The sequence below is a fragment of the Watersipora subatra genome, chromosome 8, assembly GCF_963576615.1.
Source record: "Watersipora subatra chromosome 8, tzWatSuba1.1, whole genome shotgun sequence".
Classification (NCBI taxonomy): domain Eukaryota; kingdom Metazoa; phylum Bryozoa; class Gymnolaemata; order Cheilostomatida; family Watersiporidae; genus Watersipora; species Watersipora subatra.
The window spans coordinates 37,107,470-37,128,461 of NC_088715.1; the positions used below are offsets into that span (position 1 = coordinate 37,107,470).

The 20,992-nt window shown below is 34.5% G+C and overlaps 1 protein-coding gene across 1 annotated transcript in view; it reads right to left on the reverse strand.

Moving 5' to 3' along the window:
* Window positions 1-20,992, reverse strand: part of LOC137402218 (ubiquitin-conjugating enzyme E2 A) — a 34,721-nt gene that overhangs the window by 8,565 nt on the left and 5,164 nt on the right. The window contains exons 2-3 of the mRNA XM_068088717.1: window positions 6,051-6,131; window positions 4,973-5,088 (exon numbers count right to left, since the gene is read on the reverse strand). Of these exons, the coding sequence (XP_067944818.1) occupies window positions 4,973-5,088; window positions 6,051-6,131 (197 nt within the window). The remainder of the gene's footprint in view (window positions 1-4,972; window positions 5,089-6,050; window positions 6,132-20,992) is intronic.

Genomic DNA, 20,992 nt, shown 5'->3' on the forward strand with positions numbered 1-20,992 from the left:
GTTATTATTACTTGATTGGTTTCCAATCTTTATTATTAATATTATTCTTTTATTCAACCATTTTTGGCAGACATTGTTTTAATAAAATTTCAACTACAAAATACTATGATGTTCTGTCATATTTTTAGTATCGTCGTATTCATAGAATTGATGGATAGTTTCTGGTGGGACAGTAACCTTTTAATACCCACACACTTCTATGCAAGAATTGTTGTTATTAATTCAACATAATCACGAATTTTATTTTGTTTTCTTTTAGTTTGTATTAATTGTATCATTACCATATCATCTTTTATTGTAATTGTTGCAAAAGTGACTTAATTTAGCTATTACTTGCTAATTATTTGAAATTTACATCTAATCCCTTTTACAATTGTTTTATTTTTTTAATTTATTAGACTGGCAGAAAATCTTTTCCTCATGATATGAAGTTTGAAAGTTACAGTTGTTTGACAAAGTTTGATAAACTTTACAGTTGTTTTTATTTTCTCTTAAATTATTTCAACTACACAAAACACTTTTCTCATGATAGGTTACCTATCATGTTTTCTCATGTTACCTATCATGTTTTCTCATGTTACCTATCATGTTTTCTCATGTTACCTATCATGTTTTCTCATGTTACCTATCATGTTTTCTCATGTTATCTATCATGTTTTCTCATGTTACCTATCATGTTTTCTCATGTTACCTATATAGTTTGAATGTTAGAATAGCAAATGTTGTTATATATGTTAAATACAAATAGATTTTCTGTGCAGACTTTTTTATTACCCGGGTAAAAATACAGCTTATGGTGTAAAATATTGAAAAAATACTTTACGAAGTTGTTTTCTCGCCTTGAAGCGGATTAAAATTTACATTATTTTATTTTAATGGGAAAAAATGTTTCGGATCTCGAACTTCTGGAACTGATTATGTTCGAGAACTGAGGTTCCACTATACGTTATCAAAAGATATAGGTCGCTGAAAGTTATGAAATTTTAAATTTACATTGGTTTGAAAACCTTTACAGTTGTTTTATTTATTTCTAAATCAGTTGTCCTGCACAAAACCTTTTCCTCATGATATGAAGTTTGAAAGTTGTAGTTGTTTGAGAAAGTTTGAAAGCTTTTACAGTTGTTTCATTTTCTGTCTTAATTTATTTTAACTACACAAAACACTTCTTTCATGATATGTAGTTTGAAAGTTAGAATGGCAAATGTTGGTATATGTTAAATACAAATCAATTTTGTGAGCAAAGACTTTTTTACTATCCGGGCAACGCCGGGTAGCACAGCTAGGCTTGGGGCCGTGGCGTCACTTGGGGATGCGCGGGAGGCCTTTTTCACCCCGAGTACAACGAGAGTCTCCAGGCGCGGCTTTCCGGATGAATGAGTTGGCAAGTGAGAGGCGATTGAGTGCTAGGCGATTGAGTGCTAGGCGATTGAGTGCTAGGCGATTGATTGCGAGGCGATTGGTTGCGAGTGCGAGGTGATTGATTGCAAAGCGAGTGCGAGGTGATTGATTGCAAGGCGAGTGCGAGGCGATTGATAGCGAGGCGATTGATAGCGAGGCGAGTGCAAGGCGATTGATTGCGAAGCGCACAGGCCGATTGATTGCAAGGCGATTGATTGCGAGTGCGAAGCGATTGATTGCGAAGCGATTGATTGCGAGGCATATATAGCATATATACCTAGTATATATAGCCTCAACTCAATTTGAACATGCTTGGGTGTCATATATAGAGCATTAACTCAACTTGAACAAGCTTGGGTGTCATATATAGAGCCTAACTCAACTTGAACATGCTTGGGTGTCATATATAGAGCCTAACTCAATTTGAACATGCTTGGGTGTCATATATAGAGCATTAACTCAATTTGAACATGCTTGGGTGTCATATATAGAGCATTAACTCAATTTGAACATGCTTGGGTGTCATATATAGAGCCTAACTCAATTTGAACATGCTTGGGTGTCATATATAGAGCCTAACTCAACTTGAACACGCTTGGGCGTCATATATAGAGCCTAACTCAACTTGAACATGCTTGAGTGTCATATATAGAGCATTAACTCAATTTGAACATGCTTGGGTGTCTTATATAGAGCATTAACTCAATTTGAACATGCTTGGGTGTCATATATAGAGCCTAACTCAATTTGAACATGCTTGGGTGTCATATATAGAGCCTAACTCAACTTGAACACGCTTGGGTGTCATATATAGAGCCTAACTCAACTTGAACATGCTTGAGTGTCATATATAGAGCATTAACTCAATTTGAACAAGCTTGGGTGTCATATATAGAGCATTAACTCAATTTGAACATGCTTGAGTGTAATATAGAGACTAAACTCAACTTGAACATGCTTGGGTGTCATATATAGAGCATTAACTCAATTTGAACATGCTTGGGTGTCATATATAGAGCATTAACTCAATTTGAACATGCTTGGGTGTCATATATAGAGCCTAACTCAACTTGAGCATGCTTGAGTGTCATATATAGAGCATTAACTCAATTTGAACAAGCTTGGGTGTCATATATAGAGCATTAACTCAATTTGAACATGCTTGAGTGTAATATAGAGACTAAACTCAACTTGAACATGCTTGGGTGTCATATATAGAGCATTAACTCAATTTGAACATGCTTGGGTGTCATATATAGAGCATTAACTCAATTTGAACATGCTTGGGTGTCATATATAGAGACTAAACTCAACTTGAACATGCTTGGGTGTCATATAGAGACTAAACTCAACTTGAACATGCTTGGGTGTCATATATAGAGCATTAACTCAACTTGAACATGCTTGGGTGTCATATATAGAGCATTAACTCAACTTGAACATGCTTGGGTGTCATATATAGACTAAACTCAACTTGAACATGCTTGGGTGTCATATAGAGACTAAACTCAATTTGAACATGCTTGGGTGTCATATATAGAGCATTAACTCAACTTGAACATGCTTGGGTGTCATATATAGAGCATTAACTCAATTTGAACATGCTTGAGTGTAATATATAGCCTTAACTCAATTTGAACTATGTTTGAATTATGTTTCTGTTTAGTTTGTAGTTCGTACTCTAATTGATTTTTGTCATCATTGGTAGGTGAAGACACCGAGGATGCTGATTTGGGGTTTTTATCACCGACATCATCATCATTGAAATCTACCGAAGATGCAGATTTGGAAGTTTTAACACCGACATCATGGATATCCGATGTTTGGCAATGCTTTGATACACTACATTAGATGTAGAAACCATGCTGCTTACTTCTTCCATGTTAGTTATTAACAAGCACGCAATTTATTTGTAGATGTATTTAGGATTGCAGTCAACGCTGCCAAGCTGAATGTTGTCTTATATACGGTATTTGTAATTACATATATAGAATAAATTGTCGTCCATTGCTGAAGAGCTGGGTTTTTCTCAACAAACATGGTACATGATTTTATGTGTGTCTGTGATTCTGTATTCTATGCTCGCTTTCTACACGCTTGCCTAAAATAAAGAATACACAATATCCAACTTTAAAATTAAGAGTGGTTGAATGAACCAACAGGCGGATTGTGCAATCCAAATGCCATTCCTTGTACAAGGGACCCTGTACTCCAGTAGAGCTGGCGAGTGCTGCGTAGCAATGGTAGGTAGAACACAACTCCCAAAAAATCATGCGGTTTTGTCTCATTTTGCGGTATTTGTTGGTGTGTAAACTGAACCGTATGTTTTGGGAGTTGTTCTCTCAATGTCGGTATGCGGTACGGCATCAGACCAAACAGGTGCGGCCTCGGTGTACTGTTGGTGCCCAAAACCGCCCAGCCTTAGAAATATCAAGATAAAGGAGCCAATATAATGATTAGTATAGAGAATACTCTCCAATGAAATGGCCGCTTCTTCAACATTGCAACAGTTTGACGTAAACTTTCCAGTCTGATAATTTATGTGGAGTTTCCAACTAGCATCACCTGATGCATGTTTTATGGTGACAAGATACAACACATATCCTGATGCATGTTTTACGGTTACAAGATACAACACATCTCTTGATGCATGTTTTATGGTGACAAGATACAACACATCTCTTGATGCATGTTTTATGGTGACAAGATACAACACATCCTGATGCATGTTTTACGGTTACAAGATACAACACATCTCTTGATGCATGTTTTATGGTGACAAGACACAACACATATCCTGATGCATATTTTACGGTTACAAGATACAACACATCTCTTGATGCATGTTTATGGTCACAAGATACAACACATATCCTGATGCATGTTTTATGGTGACAAGATACAACACATATCCTGATGCATGTTTTACGGTTACAAGATACAACACATCTCTTGATGCATGTTTTATGGTGACAAGATACAACACATATCCTGATGCATGTTTTACGGTTACAAGATACAACACATCTCTTGATGCATGTTTTATGGTGACAAGACACAACACATATCCTGATGCATGTTTTACGGTTACAAGATACAACACATCTCTTGATGCATGTTTATGGTCACAAGATACAACACATCTCCTGATGCATGTTTTATGGACATGACACATGCATAGGATAAATTTAGGGTAAGCTGACAAGTGAAATGAAAAGGGACATGTTTAAAAATATTCTCATGGCATTTGGTTTAAAAATATTCTTATTGCTTACTCCTCATTGCATTGGCGAGGAGGGTTGATCTTTAATACACTGGTTAAAACAATTATTTCCTATCACTTATACAATTTTGAGAGAATATGTACAGAGCAATAACTAAATAATGGTAAGCAGAAATGCATATTGATAAAAAGCTTTAAAATGTCTGATGGTTGATAGCAACTAAATACGGGGCAGCGATAGCCACATGCATGCAACCTATATGAATGCAGCCTCTGTAAAATCTGTAATTCTTGAGAAACAAATGGTACAGCTGCGCAAATCAGAAAATATTGAAGCAAATATAGGCTTACCATTTGGATGAAACATTTTTGATATGAATCTAACTTGAGGAGGTTTATTAGGGTAGTCTTCTGTGAACTCCACCGTTAGTTTAAATGTCCCGTCTTCGAATGGGGTCTCCTGTGGCCTGTTATTTAAAAACATATTCTATGTAAACTTATCATATGCCCAGGATGAGACAGGATGAGACAGGATGAGACAACATGAGACAGGATGAGACAGGATGAGACAGGATGAGACAACATGAGCCACGTGAAATTCACTACTATTTTCAATTAGCCTTGTTGCTTGTAAGCACTTACCAATAATAATAAGGAATAGGTCAGAAACAAACAGTTGCCAACCATAAAAACAGATGTGGATAGTCTAGCACTTGCAGTAGAGCTAGCAATAACTTATCAACTTATATGAGTGTCATATAAATGTCATATAAGTGTCATATAAGAGGCAGCGATATTGATTACAAATAGAAGATTAAAAATGTCCCTTTTATGTATCTTCATTGGTTAATATACAAACAGTGTTAGTAATGTCAACATACAAACAGTGTTAATATTGTTAATATACAGTGTTAATATTATTAACATACAAAAAGTGTTAGTGTTGTTAATATACAGTGTTAATATTATTAACATGCAAACAATGTGAGTATTGTTAATATACAAACAGTGTGAGTATTGTTAATATACAAACAGTGCTAGTATTGTTAATATACAAACAGTGTAAGTATTATTAATATACAAATAGTGTTAGTATTGTTAATATACAATGTGTTAATATTGTTAATATACAAACAGTGTTAGCATGTAGTCTTGCAGCATTAGAAACCCTAACCAGAAATCTTTGCAAATGGTTCATATTTGCAAGCTGCAATATTAAAGACTTATTGTTCAGTTTGGCTACTGGAGACTGGTGGTGATGCCTCCAGCTTTACGAAACTGCAATGAAATGTGGCTCTATGGCCTATAGAAAGGCCTTGAAGAAGCCGCGAAAGAAGCTACTAAGATAGGCAACAGCTAACAGAAACACTAGAGCATAAGGGCTTCATGAGGTACTACCGCTGCATGAAAGGAAAATGGAATAACCTACCCAAAAATGACAGCATTCCAGAGCATTATGTTGTTATCTGTTGGTGCACCATTGACCCCTGCTGGAGGATCCTCCTGTAATCTGCGAATATAGTCAAATACATAATATAAAAACACACAATAAAAACACGTGAGCTTACAAAACACAATAGCAAAAACTTGGAAGTAAAGATGTATGCGCATGCGTGAGAGCGAGAGGCACAAGCTAAGTCCTTACCACCATACATATAGCTGCATATTATAGACATGTTTTTATTAACATGTAAGGGAGCTAGCGTATGACAATAATGTAGGACATTGAAGTCGTCTCCACTGGTTACTACCGCATATAAAGTAGCCTACATACATGAACTAATAATAGCAATTGAGTTAACCCCACCTACCGTCACTAAAATCCGGAATCACAAAAGTATGGTTCTAAGTCAAAAGACTTTGCAGTAAACTTTCCAATAAAAAAGCCAACAACAAATATGAAAGTTAACCTATGAACTTCATAAGAAATAATCTGTTAGCACTATAATCAATACTATTAAAAACGAATATTAGGTAGATCAATTAGGACTCAGAAGGGATTATAAAATCGTTTATGATCGGTATGGATAGTGGGGTGCAAATTATGAAGGAGACATGCTGGTTACATCACATATAGCCATATCTAGAGATCAACAAAAATAGAGAGCGATCAAGTCTATCTTCCGTAACAACATATATACAAAAAAATTATAAACTTGTAGAGTCTTGTATATCATTCTATACACTCGAGTATTATTACTAACATGACAGAACCACTTTAATCATCGTTTATGAAAATAACAAGTCAAACTTTTGATTTCATGCCAACTTCACACACACACATATGCTTGCATGTACGCTGCGCCATGTCGCTAAGAGATTCAGTTTTAAAACTCTGTCTGGTTTCTGAAAATGAGCCTCCTAAACATCAACCTAAGGGCTATTTGAGTACAGATTAAGGAAATCCTGAACATTGCCAAGCCTACTGCTAGTCTATGATGATTAAAAAGAGCGAACTACATGTACCATCCTACCATCTGTGTATCGAGTCTGACAAACCAAATAGGTGCAACAACACAATGCTATTGAGAAGAGAGCAGCTGCTACATGGAAACTAAATGATGATTATAGCCTCATGCTTGAAAGCATATTTTCGCTTTAAAGTTCAAACAACAGAGAACTAGAGTGATCATAAGCTTTACATTTATACTCAAGTTCAGAGGTTTTACAATAGTTTAATATATACATGTATATATATAGTATATAATTATGTAGTGTATACATCCCTAAATAATTATTCTTTAGGGTTATAGACTTTTATTACCTGGTAACGCCGGGCATTTTCCTAATGTGTATATATATATATATATATACTAGGAGAATGCCCGGCATTGCCAGGTAATAAAAGTCATATATATATATATAATATACATGTATATATATAATCAAACTCGCATAACTTGCCCTCGGATAGCTCGAACACATGGTTAACTTGAACGGATTTGTTTGGTCCGTTCCAAACATGATGTTCCAAATGATTAATTGCTTTAGATTACTTGAACTTAGAATCATTAACTTGAACAGTTTTTCGCCCGATGGCTACCGAGACGGTTGTTATCGCTTTAGAATAAAACTTTATTTCACGCCATAGAGATAAGCATCAACTTTTAGTAGTTCTTAAACCGCGTTATTACCATCGTCGACAAAATATTTTTGTAGAAGACTTTTCTACAAGTTTGCAAAAAATCCAGTTTTACCAAAGATCCGCTTTGGGATGGCCCTTCGAAAGCAAGGAAAGGCGTAGTAACCTTCGGATAAACTTAATGTAAAATCGGCAACATTGATCTTGGTTAAAACGCTTAGAAGAAATAGATGTCTTTTTTCTGAGCGTTTTAACTTCGATCAAGTTTTGCCAATTTTAACATGAGACCGTCTTGGCAGTCACATCACCTCAAACAACAAACAAATCTCAAGTGATAGAAAAATATCTATACTTTTGGATAAAAATTTTAAAAACTTCACATGAGAGGCCCTTCAACTTGCACAAGCAATCTATGCTTTTGATTTATATATAGTTTGTATATGTACATGCATCTACTGATAAATACATTAACTTGTGACAGTGCTCTGATAACTGGAACTGTATATACGTTTCACTGTATACTAGGTGAATGCCCGGCATACGCCCATGTATATATGTATATATATTTTTATAAATACATACTAGAAATTCCCCCGTCATACGGCCCCCGACCAAAGTGATATTGAAAAAAAGAAAGGGTACTGATGGTTGAGTAATGCAATATTAGCAGTCAAATGGCACTGCAGTGCAATAGGATAACTGCAATGGTAGCTGTAATGTACTGGGTGTGGGTGTTATTATGTACAACAAACAGCAATAATGAAAGGAAAAGATTATACATTCACATCTCTCCCCCTGCAATAGGAGAAATGCAATATTAGAAGTAAAGTCCACTGATATTATTAGAATAATCAATATTATTAATATAGTAATACAGTAACAATAGAAAACCAATGCACAATTTTGCTTACACTTCAAAACGTCATAGCTAACAATATCAAGAAGTTGTGATATTTATGTAGATTTTTAGAAAATCTATTTAACAAAACCATTTAGAAAAAATAATAACAGTAAGATATTGCCCATCATCGATGTTATTAGTGTGACTATAACGCTTCAATAGTCACCCAAACTTATAATTAACTATTGTAATAATCTCATAAGAATCGTTAGAAAAATATCATCGTCATTTCCTTTACTTTCACTGCTTTGGACATCAGTTAGAATACCAAAGTACTCAAAAGTGTCCAAAATGTCAGTTACTTTGAAATCGGCAAAAAAAAACGATTATATTTCAGTACTTCTATGTTAATTACAGAAAACATTCGGCAATTCGACAATGCTACAGACTGGTGAAATGTGCATGTTATTTTTTCGTGAAATGCGCACGACTTAATGGTTCTATTCTCTGTCGCTTGGCATTTCGTTTGCCAGTCTTAATATTGATAAAAAATAAGGCTTGGCAAGTTTTAATATTGATTTTCGGCCAAATTAATCTGTCTATTTGTGTATAATTCGATCAGCTGGGTAAGGTTTAGGAATATGTCGACAATTTTCAAAGACTTGGTAACGTATTTAAATATGTTTTTATGTGCTTTGTATCGTTATTATACTTGAACGACTCTACACAAAAGTGGTTAAATTTGTTGATGAGATTTCGGTACAAGGGTTTGCGAGGTTGTTGATGAATAATTTTCGTGAGTTGTGTGCACATGAATTTATCATAAAACTCTCAAACAATCGTTCCGCTCGTGTTTGGTTGTGGGATAAATATATATCATATATATATTGAATATTTTTATAGCCATTCTATTCAATTTGTTATTCTTTCGCTACCGCATTCAATTCTGACCGAACGATTATTCTGCCAAAATTAATTCAAACGGATTTTCGAAAAGCCGATATACCTCTCATATTTAAGTGATATCTCGAGAATAAAAACAGATATCGTTTCACTGTTAAATGCATCTTATTCAGAAAAGAATTCTCTACAAGATATGTACAAATTGTTTAGTGAGTCTGACTCTCGCAATTTTTCAGACGTTTCCTTTGCGTTGAAGGAATGCGGTGTGTTTCTTATTGCAACGTCGATCATGAACTGGTTTTGCCGTGTTAAAAAATAATTAGAAATGAAATCATTGAATCAAAAAAATTTTTATTGGTTGCACGTAATTGACAACAATGTTGTCTCGTTGAAGACCAAATTTGATTAGTTTAGCTAATGTGTAGAATTCGTAATGAAAAGAAAAGTGAAACCCCATCGATAAGTCGATACATCGGCTTATGGTCAGTACTTATACTACCGCGAAAGGCGATACATCGGCTTGCGGTAGCAGCAAAAAAGTTAATATTATCCAGTTATGACCTCTTGAAGTGTGTAGCAAAATTCACAAGGCATTATAATGGTAGTCGAGTTCTTTGTTCTACTTTTTTACTTGCTACTTCATTTGAAATTGCACTCAAAGAGACCAATCATTATCTTATGCGTGCACATAGATATTTGACTAACATATCCTTCTCCCTCCATTCCCCCTCCTCATTCCTACATCCTCTTGCTCTCCTCCCCTTTCCTCCTTTCATTATCCCTTCTTTCATCACCCTTTTCCTCCTCCTTTTCTCCACAACTTTCTATCCCTCCCCTACGATTCTCCTTTCATTATTACTAATGAGAAAATTACTATTGGTACAGAAATTAAAGCAACAAGTCAAAGTACATACTAGCTTAAATGGATATAAAAATGCGCTAATAAAACAAGTTGGTGGTCCTGTGCTCCAGCAAAGTATTAAACTTATATCTAATTATTAACTTATCTATATAAAGAAATCTCAGAGTTTGTGTGTCTGTTCTTCTGACCTTCAGTATGTCCGACTATAGCTGTTAAAATCTTGGAATTAAAATCGTGCATTATGCTGGATTTGAAGTCAAGAAGATTGCAACCGCAGGTATGTAATCCAATTGTCTAACCGCAAGTCTACAAAGGCTTTTACGACTCATAGCTCTTACATACTGTATACACCCTTTTTCTGATTTCACACGCTAAATGACGTATTAATTGAAATTCTATGAACTCTATGAAACACGATGCTTTTTCGGATTGTCATGAACTTTTATTTTCAGTTTTTCGTAAGGTTCAATTGCTAAATCGGTCAAGGCCAATATTTTTTACATAGACAATTGTATTATCTCAAGTAGGAATAGCCTCTACATTCTCTGGAACATACATTTAAAGCTTCTGCTGGAACAGTAACCTTTTTTATACACACACTTTTATGCAAGAATTGTTATTATTAATTCAACATATTCAGGATTTTTATTTTGTTTTCTTAGTTCGTGTTTATTGTATCATTACCAAATCATCTCTTGTTGTAATCGTAGGAAAACAGACTTAATTTAGCTATCACTTGCTAATTATTTCGCATACACATTTAAACACTTTTATAGTTTTATTTTGTTTCTCAATTTATTTGATAAAACATTTTCCTCATGATATGAAGTTTGAAAGTTACTGTTGTTTGACTGAGTTTAAAACCCTTTACAGTCTTTCTTTTTTCTCTTCATTTATTTAAACTGCATAAAACACTTTTCTCATGATATGAAGCTCAAAAGTTGGAATGGTAACTGTTGTTATATGTTAAATAACTAGAAATTCCCTTGTCATACAGCACACAACCAAAGTGATATTGGAAAAAAGGGTACTGATGGTTGAGAAATGCAATATTAGCAGTCAAATGGCACTGCAGTGCAATAGGATAACTGCAATGGTAGCTGTAATGTACTGGGTATGGGTGTTATAATATACAACAAATAGCAATAATGAAAGGAACAGATTATATGTTTATATCTCTCCCTTCTGCAATAGGAGAAATGCAATATTGGCCAATATTGGAAGTAAAATGCACTGATATTATTAGAATAACCAATATTATTAATATAGTAATGATAGAAAACTAATGCACAATTTTGTTTACATTTAAAAACGTCATAGCAAGAAGTTGTGATATTTATATAGATTTTTAGAAAATCTATTTAAAAAAGTGTTTGGTCATGACAAACAACAATAATGAAAGGAAAAGATTATACATTCACATCTCTTCCCCTGCAATAGGAGAAATGCAATATTAGAAGTAAAATGCACTGATATTATTAGAATAACCAATATTATTAATATAGTAATACAGTAATAATAAAAAACCAATGCACAACTTTGTTCACATTTCAAAACGTCATAGCTAACAATATTAAGAAGTTGTGATATTTATATAGATTTTTAGAAAATCTATTTAACAAAACTATTTAGAAAAAATAATAACAGTAACATATTGCCCATCATCGATGTTGTTAGTGTGACTATAACACTTGAATAGTCATCCAAACTTATAATTAAATATTGTAATAATCTCATGAGAATAGTTAGAAAAAAATATCATTGTCATTTTCTTCACTTTCACTGCTTTGGACATCAGTTAGAATACCAAAGTACTCAAAAGTTTCCAAAATGTCAGTTACTTTAAAATCGGCAAAAAAGAAATGATTAAAGTACTTCTACGTTAATTACAGAAACCTTCGGCAGTTCGCCAATGCTATAGACTGGTGAAATGTGCACATTATTTTTTCATGAAATGCGTTCTTAAAGAATAGAGAAAGCATAATATTATTATGCTTTATTACTTATCTTGAGGTGTTGACTGATGTTCTAAAAAAAGAATCAAGGAGATTGACTCCCTAGAAGCTGAGATATAGACAGCCAAACACAGGTCTACCTAATAAAGAATCAGAGGAAAACCCTTCGAAAATCCCGAAAACTATGACGTATAAAATCGACTTAATGGTCATGTGCCGGAGTTGCGCACCCTTACCGCCGTTACTTATAATGATTGTTTTGGCTACGAGATGTGAAACGCTTCTCGCGATAGTAAATAATTTACATACTAGCTCTGGTTTCTCAGGAAAATCATCCAAACATTGTGTGGTAAAGGCATTTGCCCACAACCCCTCGCCATGATTTTTTAAAGCAGAAGAGCAGATTTTGACTATTGTGCTTCAAATTTTAACTCGATCTCCACGGATATGCTCCGAAGATCATCTGTTCAACGAACGGCGCGTGTATAGTCTATATGCGATATCCGCGATTGCAGTTTGTTTAGAATACGAAATAGGAATGGGACTTTTTGTTCCTTCATCATTTTTCTACTGTGTATCTACTGCAGCATTCAGTTGATTTTCATGATTATCGTCACTATTAACAGACTGGAAGTTCACTACAGCCATAATCTTAAAAAGACTAACTTGACCGTGCTGCTCTTGCTACAAGAAAAGAAAACGATAACTTTTGCTTTGATTTTTCTATTGATCTATTATCTTATCTATGATTATTTTTTATGATTTATATAATATTCATAATGCATATTATACAAAATAATAATATAACTGCGTATAGAATAAATGATGTAACTAATATAATTTGTAGAAAATTCCAAATGATAACCGAGATTGATTTAATTGATTCTATTTATTAGCTATAGTTAAAAAAATCTGAACAACGCTAAAGATGAGTCTGAATAGGGAAGCTAAGTAGGAGAACAACAAAACTGAGCTGAACTAGCAAGAAAGCGAAATGTTGCGAAATAATAGATGCGTGTAATTATTTTATGCTAAAACTAATCTACACGTCAGAGGGACTGGTTCGGAATTCTAGGAGCGATGATTGTTAGGCCCAATTTGATTGTTCTATACTTGCAGGGATTAAACCAATTAAAACGCCGTGATTGTTATAGGAGAGCGCATTAGTTGGCTTAATTGACCAATGACACACAAGTCGATTTCATACGTCATATATTGATGATTACCAAAACACTTTTGTTTTTTGGTAGACCTGTGTTTGGCTGGCTATATCTCAGCTTCTGGTTGGTCAATCTCCTTGATTCTTTTTTTAGAACATCAGTCAACACCTCAAGATGAATAATAAAGCATAATAATATTATGCTTTCTCTATTCTTTAATGGTTCTATTATCTGTCGCTCGTTGTTTCGTTTGCCTGTCTTAATTTTGATAAAAGCAAGGCTTGGCAAGTTTTAATAACGATTTTCGGCCAAATTAATCTGTCTGTTTGTGTATAATTCGATCAGATGGGTAAGGTTTAGGAATAATAATAATTTTCATGAGTTGTGTGCACATGCATTTATCATAAAACTCTCAAACATTCGCTCCGCTCGTTTGGTCGTGAGAAAATAAACTTTCTGTGCAAAGGCTTATTACCCGGGCATTCATCAAGTTATAATATATATTATATATAAGATATACAAATGTATTTCTAAAGTTACATATAGCCAAATAGATACTGAACAAACAGGATCACCAATGAATGTGTACACGTTGCATAATTTGGGCATTGACAGCAACAAATGGTCAAAACACTACTGATCTCTTCATAGATAAAATTTAGACAAAAATTTGACTGAAAATGATTTTAAGATACGACATTAAAATTGTTTCAATAAATTGCAGTTTGCATATCAGTAAATATGTTTGCAGTTTACTTCACATAATTTTTAATAATATAAAACAAATAATAAGTGTTTTACACCTTTCTATTTTAGCTATAAAACAATGGGTTCCAACAAGACAGCTGTCGAACACCAATATTGGTGAAAAAAAGGCATGTTTTTTGTGTATCAAAACAAGAAACTATAAAGCAGGTATTTTTAGATTGATTCGTTTAAAAATCTACATAGTGATCTGAGAGTTTAGTGAAAAAAGTAGACGTGAAGAAAAAAAGATTGCAGTGAGAAAAGGTGGAGAGGCTCGAGGTGATAATCAAAACAATATGTAAGCTAAATAAATCTAAGTTAGGCTAGCTTTACATCTCTGTCATCACTTTCACCACTTTCACCTATGCAACGTCTATCCGCTGAACTAACAGGCTACACGTCTGTTTGTCTGTTCATCTGTTTCTAACATAAAACAAAACTGAGAATATTTTTTTGGTGATTATTATTTTACTAATTGAGTTTCTTATAGAAATTTAGTTTTTACATAGTTTTATATAATGATAATAGTTATTTTAACAGTGTGTGAAATAACCTGAAGTATTTACTGTTAGGTTTTAGGGCTGTGGAAAGAATTAGACAAAATATCGAGTATCATGAGAATAATTTCTCCGACATATGGCAGTTTGACATAGAAAAGGATCACAGGTGTATTTTTAGATCTATATACAGTCAAACATGGATAACTCGAACTTCAAGGGACCGAGCAAAAGTGTTCGAATTATCAGAGCATTCAAGTTATCAGAGCACTGTCACAAGTCCATATATTTACTTATTTATTAGTAGATACATGTACATATACAAACTATAATATAAATCAAAAGCACAAATGGCTTGTTTCAAATTAAATGCTTCTAATGTAAAGTTTAAAACGTTTTCATGAAAAAGTATAGAGATTTTTCTATCACTTGAGATTGGTTTGTTGTTTGAGGTGATGTTATTGCCAGGACGTTTTTCAGATTGACATTGGCAAAACTTGATCGTTGTTGAAATGCTCAAAAGAAAAGACTTTTTTTTCTTTTGGGGTTTTACCCACGATCAATTTTGCCGTTTTTTCTTGAAGTTTATGCAGATTACCTTACTTTACCTGGGATTCGTTAAGAGCAACACTTCGAGGCAGTTCAATTAAAAGTTTTACAAGGTTTTACGGTACATTCTATATCACTCACGCTTTTTTAATAGATACTTATTGAATGTACACACGTATTCTGTGTTTAGGTCAAACGATGAATAGTTTTTTGTAGCTCAGACAACGTATACGTTTAATTACAACATTTTTTAAGACGTTTTAAACATTCAACATTCCGACGTTGATTCAACACGGAATCAATGTCGGAAAACTATTCATCACGGGCTAGCCGAGTCACGCACTCAAGGATTTTCGCCACGCACATACAAAACAACATGCGATTTTTGTTTTGTATGTGCGTGGCGAAAATTCTTGCGCGCGTGACCCGGCTAGCCCGTGCTATTCATCGTACCGCAGTATAAATCAAATTTCACCAAACTTTTAGAAAAGTCGTTGACAAAAATATTTTGCCGATGGTGGTAATAACGACGCTTATGAATTACGAAAAGATGAAGTTTACCTCTATGGCTTTGAATAAAGTGATTTTCTAAAGCGAAAACAACCGTTTCGGTAGCTGTTGGGCAAAAAACAGTTCGAATTAACAGTGTTGAGTTCGAGTTATCTATAGCAATTTATCATTACGTGGGAACGGACCAAAGGAAATGTTCGAATTAACCATGTGTTCGAGCTATCCGTGGACGAGTTATCCATGTTTGACTGTATATATTTCGAGTTCAGCTTTATCCATTATATCCGGTATCCGTTATAATAAAAACTAGTCACAAATGGATAAATGATAAAATTTCAGTTCTAGGTTTACTAAAATACATACTAAAACTTCCTTCAAGTATGTGTTTAGTAAGCTAAATTCATTTAAGTTAGATTCAACGTTTATGTTACACGCCTGTCTCGAAGGTAAGAACTCTCCACGTAGTACATTGTAATGTTATTTTATCTTGCAGACCATAACCACAAAATGCACTAAAGGCACTGTAGGTACCTATAGTTACTAAGGTTAGCGTAGTATTTGGGTACTATTTGTAATGATGATGATTTTACCAGGAGGTGATGGCATTAAATAATGACTGGGTTTTAGACCACTTGATCCATGTCTATAGCCTGTGATATGTGCGTGGAAAATTGACATGCCAATTTTTGCATGCCAACACTGAAACGAACTGAAATCGTATAATTGTATACAAAATAATTTCTTATTGTAATCGTAGCGAAATAGACTATATATAAACATTACTTGCTAATGATTTCACATTTACATTTAAACACCTTTACATTTTTATTGTTTCTTCTCATTTATTTCAACGAAACACTTCTTTCAAGTTATGAAATTTAAAACCTACACTTGTTTTAAAATTTTTAGTTGTTTTATTTATTTTTTAATTTTGTTGTCCTGCACAAAACTATTTCCTTATGATATGAAGTTTTGAAGTTACACTTGTTTGACAAAGTTTCAAAAACCTTTACAGTTGTTTTTATTTTTTCAGCTTATTGTTATGTTGTTATGTTAAAGCACATCAGTTATATCAGTACTGTTTCAGCTTATTCAGCTTCTTCAATATCTTTAAAGAGAAAATGAGCCATTGTTTGACATGGTGAGACAAATATTGGTTGGTGTTCATAGGATTTCCCCAAAGCTCTACCGCAGAAATGTTCAATGGTATAGAATCGCAAATTATGACGTCACAATATTCATATTCGGTGTTGTGTGCTCTTACTGCTTATTTTTATATTTTTTACCGCTTATATTTATCAACTCCGATAATGACGCTAGTGGCAGTCGAAGGTAGGATAACTCCAGAGAACCAATGGAGATGACAAAGGAATCAGTGACATTAGCTCTGCATATACAGATTACTTCTACAATAAATAGCTCAGATTCTAGCAGCGTACTATGTTTTCCTGATGATATGAACTAGCCCCTTATTTTTATTGTAATGTTGAGGGGCACGACTGAGGATAATTAATTTCAAGCATTGCATGATCTCGATAGAGTGCAATTTACATATACTCTTAGGGCCACGCCACTGCAGGTCACAATTTAATCAATGTGATTTCTTTACCTTTACCACCGACAGTATATTTATTATGATGATGATAAACTCTTCTTTGATTAAAAATAATGCATAAACAAAAACATAAAAATGCTCCTTTTTGCGGGTCAAGATGAAAGGTTAATATTTGAGAGTGTATAAATACAATCTGAAGTGTAACTGTTCCTGTACAGATTCTCACAGTGTTATAATAATATAATATTGTAGCGAGAATATAATAATATATACAGAATGATACTTGAAAATAAAGATTGTATGAGTATTGGATAGGCAATTTTTGAGGTTTATATTTCATGAGTGATTGTGCTGTGTCCTCTGAGATTTGGTGTCTGCGGCACTGGTTTATATTTCATGAGTGATTGTGCTGTGTCCTCTGAGATCTGGTCTCTGCGGCACTGGTTTATATTTCATTAGTGATTGTGCTGTGTCCTCTGAGATTTGGTCTCTGCGGCACTGGCTTATATTTCATGAGTGATTGTGCTGTGTCCTCTGAGATTTGGTCTCTGCGGCACTGGCTTATATTTCATGAGTGATTGTGCTGTGTCCTCTGAGATTTGGTCTCTGCGGCACTGGTTTATATTTCATGAGTGATTGTGCTGTGTCCTCTGAGATTTGGTCTCTGCGGCACTGGCTTATATTTCATGAGCGATTGTGCTGTGTCCTCTGAGATTTGGTGTCTGGCGGCACTGGTTTATAGTTCATGAGTGATTGTGCTGTGTCCTCTGAGATTTGGTCTCTGCGGCACTGGTTTATATTTCATGAGTGATTGTGCTGTGTCCTCTGAGATTTGGTCTCTGCGGCACTGGCTTATATTTCATGAGTGATTGTGCTGTGTCCTCTGAGATTTGGTCTCTGCGGCACTGGTTTATATTTCATGAGTGATTGTGCTGTGTCCTCTGAGATTTGGTCTCTGCGGCACTGGCTTATATTTCATGAGCGATTGTGCTGTGTCCTCTGAGATTTGGTGTCTGGCGGCACTGGTTTATAGTTCATGAGTGATTGTGCTGTGTCCTCTGAGATTTGGTCTCTGCGGCACTGGTTTATATTTCATGAGTGATTGTGCTGTGTCCTCTGAGATTTGGTCTCTGCGGCACTGGTTTATATTTCATGAGTGATTGTGCTGTGTCCTCTGAGATTTGGTCTCTGCGGCACTGGCTTATATTTCATGAGCGATTGTGCTGTGTCCTCTGAGATTTGGTGTCTGGCGGCACTGGTTTATAGTTCATGAGTGATTGTGCTGTGTCCTCTGAGATTTGGTCTCTGCGGCACTGGCTTATATTTCATGAGTGATTGTGCTGTGTCCTCTGAGATTTGGTCTCTGCGGCACTGGTTTATATTTCATGAGTGATTGTGCTGTGTCCTCTGAGATTTGATGTCTGCGGCACTGGCTTATATTTCATGAGTGATTGTGCTGTGTCCTCTGAGATTTGGTCTCTGCGGCACTGGTTTATATTTCATGAGTGATTGTGCTGTGTCCTCTGAGATTTGGTCTCTGCGGCACTGGTTTATATTTCATGAGTGATTGTGCTGTGTCCTCTGAGATTTGGTCTCTGCGGCACTGGCTTTCATTCCATTAACAACAGACGGCCCTAGTCGCCGCAACACCGAACCTCAAGCACCAGTTTGTAACTATAGGCTTCGTTGAAGCATAATCATATTTAGAAAGCAACATGGAAAGCGATACGAATTCTTCAGATAATTATACTATAAAATGTTTAAAATGAACGAAAGGATGAAAAAAGTGGACTCTAACAATCACCCGAAATCTATTAACCCAGAACATGTGTTTGTATTGGTCGGGCGTTGGCACGATCCCCGGGCATTGTTGATTATCTAGAATCCTAGTTTATTATTAGCACTTTCTGGGTTTAAGAGCACCGATTGTCACAAAAAACGCAGCCTCAATGGCAGCGAAAGGGATCGACGACCTAAGGCTAAATGATAATTATGACATCAGATTGCGGGAACCACAACCAAGTGTTTTTTTATAGCAGGACATACTTTTGACACCCTTTTTTCAGTTCTATTATTTTTTGTGTATTGAATATAGGCTCATTCAAAAGCCAAGACTCTGAAGTACCGATATATATGATAAATGTACTGATATAATTGATGTGCTTTAAATACAAATCCACTTTCTGTCCAAAGACTTGTTTATTACTCGGGCAACGCCGTATAGCCCAGCTAATTATTAAATAAACTGAGCTCAAAAAGCTATGAGACATTTGCATTTAAGTTATATAGAGGTGATGTACATGCTCCCTTGTGCCATGAGATAAGTAAGCAAATACCACCAGGAATCACTTGAGTAAAAACACAATTTGTCATAAGTTTAAACGCGACAGGAGGGCAGGCATCGCATTTCATAGACTTGGGAGTGTGATAAAAGCATCGTTTTTTGTCGGCACTTTCATGATAGTGAAAAATGGCAATATTGGGTTACATTAGTCTGTTCATGTATATATCATCACTAATATAAATCTCAAAGTTTGTGTGTATGTGTGTCCTTCGGTTTGTCCGGCTAAAGCTATTAAAATCTTGAAATTAAAAACTCAAAATCTGCTGGATTTGAACTCACGAAGATTGCATCACATGTGTTCAAACCAATTCTCTAACCACAAGGCTACGAATGCTCTTACGATTTCATAGCTCTTGTTATATACGTACTGTGTATATTTTGCACAATAGCACACTAAATATGCACTTTTTGTTATTAATTAATATCTTATGTATTTTTTGAAATTTTTAAGTTAATTTTTTTCTGCCATTACCTATTTTTTTAATTTGTAAATTTTAAATGTGCCGTTTCAACTTCAAATGTGTCGTTACAATCTTATTTCCGGTTTTCCTAACGTTTGAGTGCTAGATCTGTAAAGGCTAAATTCTTTTTCAAGTGGACAATTGTATTATCTTGAGGACTAGCCTCGACATTCTTTTCCGTTCGGTCAAAGTACCAGATAAAAACAGTCTGATATCTCATTTTTACGTTTGTATTAATATCGAAAGGTACCAGTATCATCGTATTCAAAGATTTGATGGATGGCTTCTGGCTTCAACTCGATGCACTAATTATTGTTGTTATTAATTCAACAAACTCATGATTTTTATTTTTTCAGTTCGTATTTTTGTATCATTACCAAATCATTTTAAAATGTAATTGTAGCAAAACGGACTTTATTTGGCCATTACTTGCTAATCATTTCACCTTTACATTTAAACACTTTTACAATTGATTTATTTTTCTTCTTAATTTATTTGACTTGCACAAAACATCTTTCTCAGAATGTGAAGTTTGAAAGTTACACAGTTTGACAGTTCAAAAACCTTTACAGTTGTTTTTTTTTGTCTCAATTTATTTCAATTACATAAAAAATTTTTCTCCTGATATGAAGTTGGAAAGTTAGAAGGGTAACCATTGTTATTTGTTAAATAAAAATAACTTTTCTGTGCAAAGACTTATTACCCGGGCATTCATAGAGTTATAATATATATTATATATACGATATATACATGTATTTCTAAAGTTACATATAGCCAAATAGACACTGACCCGGGCAACAACGGGCATTTACCTAGTCATCACAAATGGTCATATCAATATATATATATATATATATATATATATATATATATATATATATATATATATGATATGTTCGAGTTAT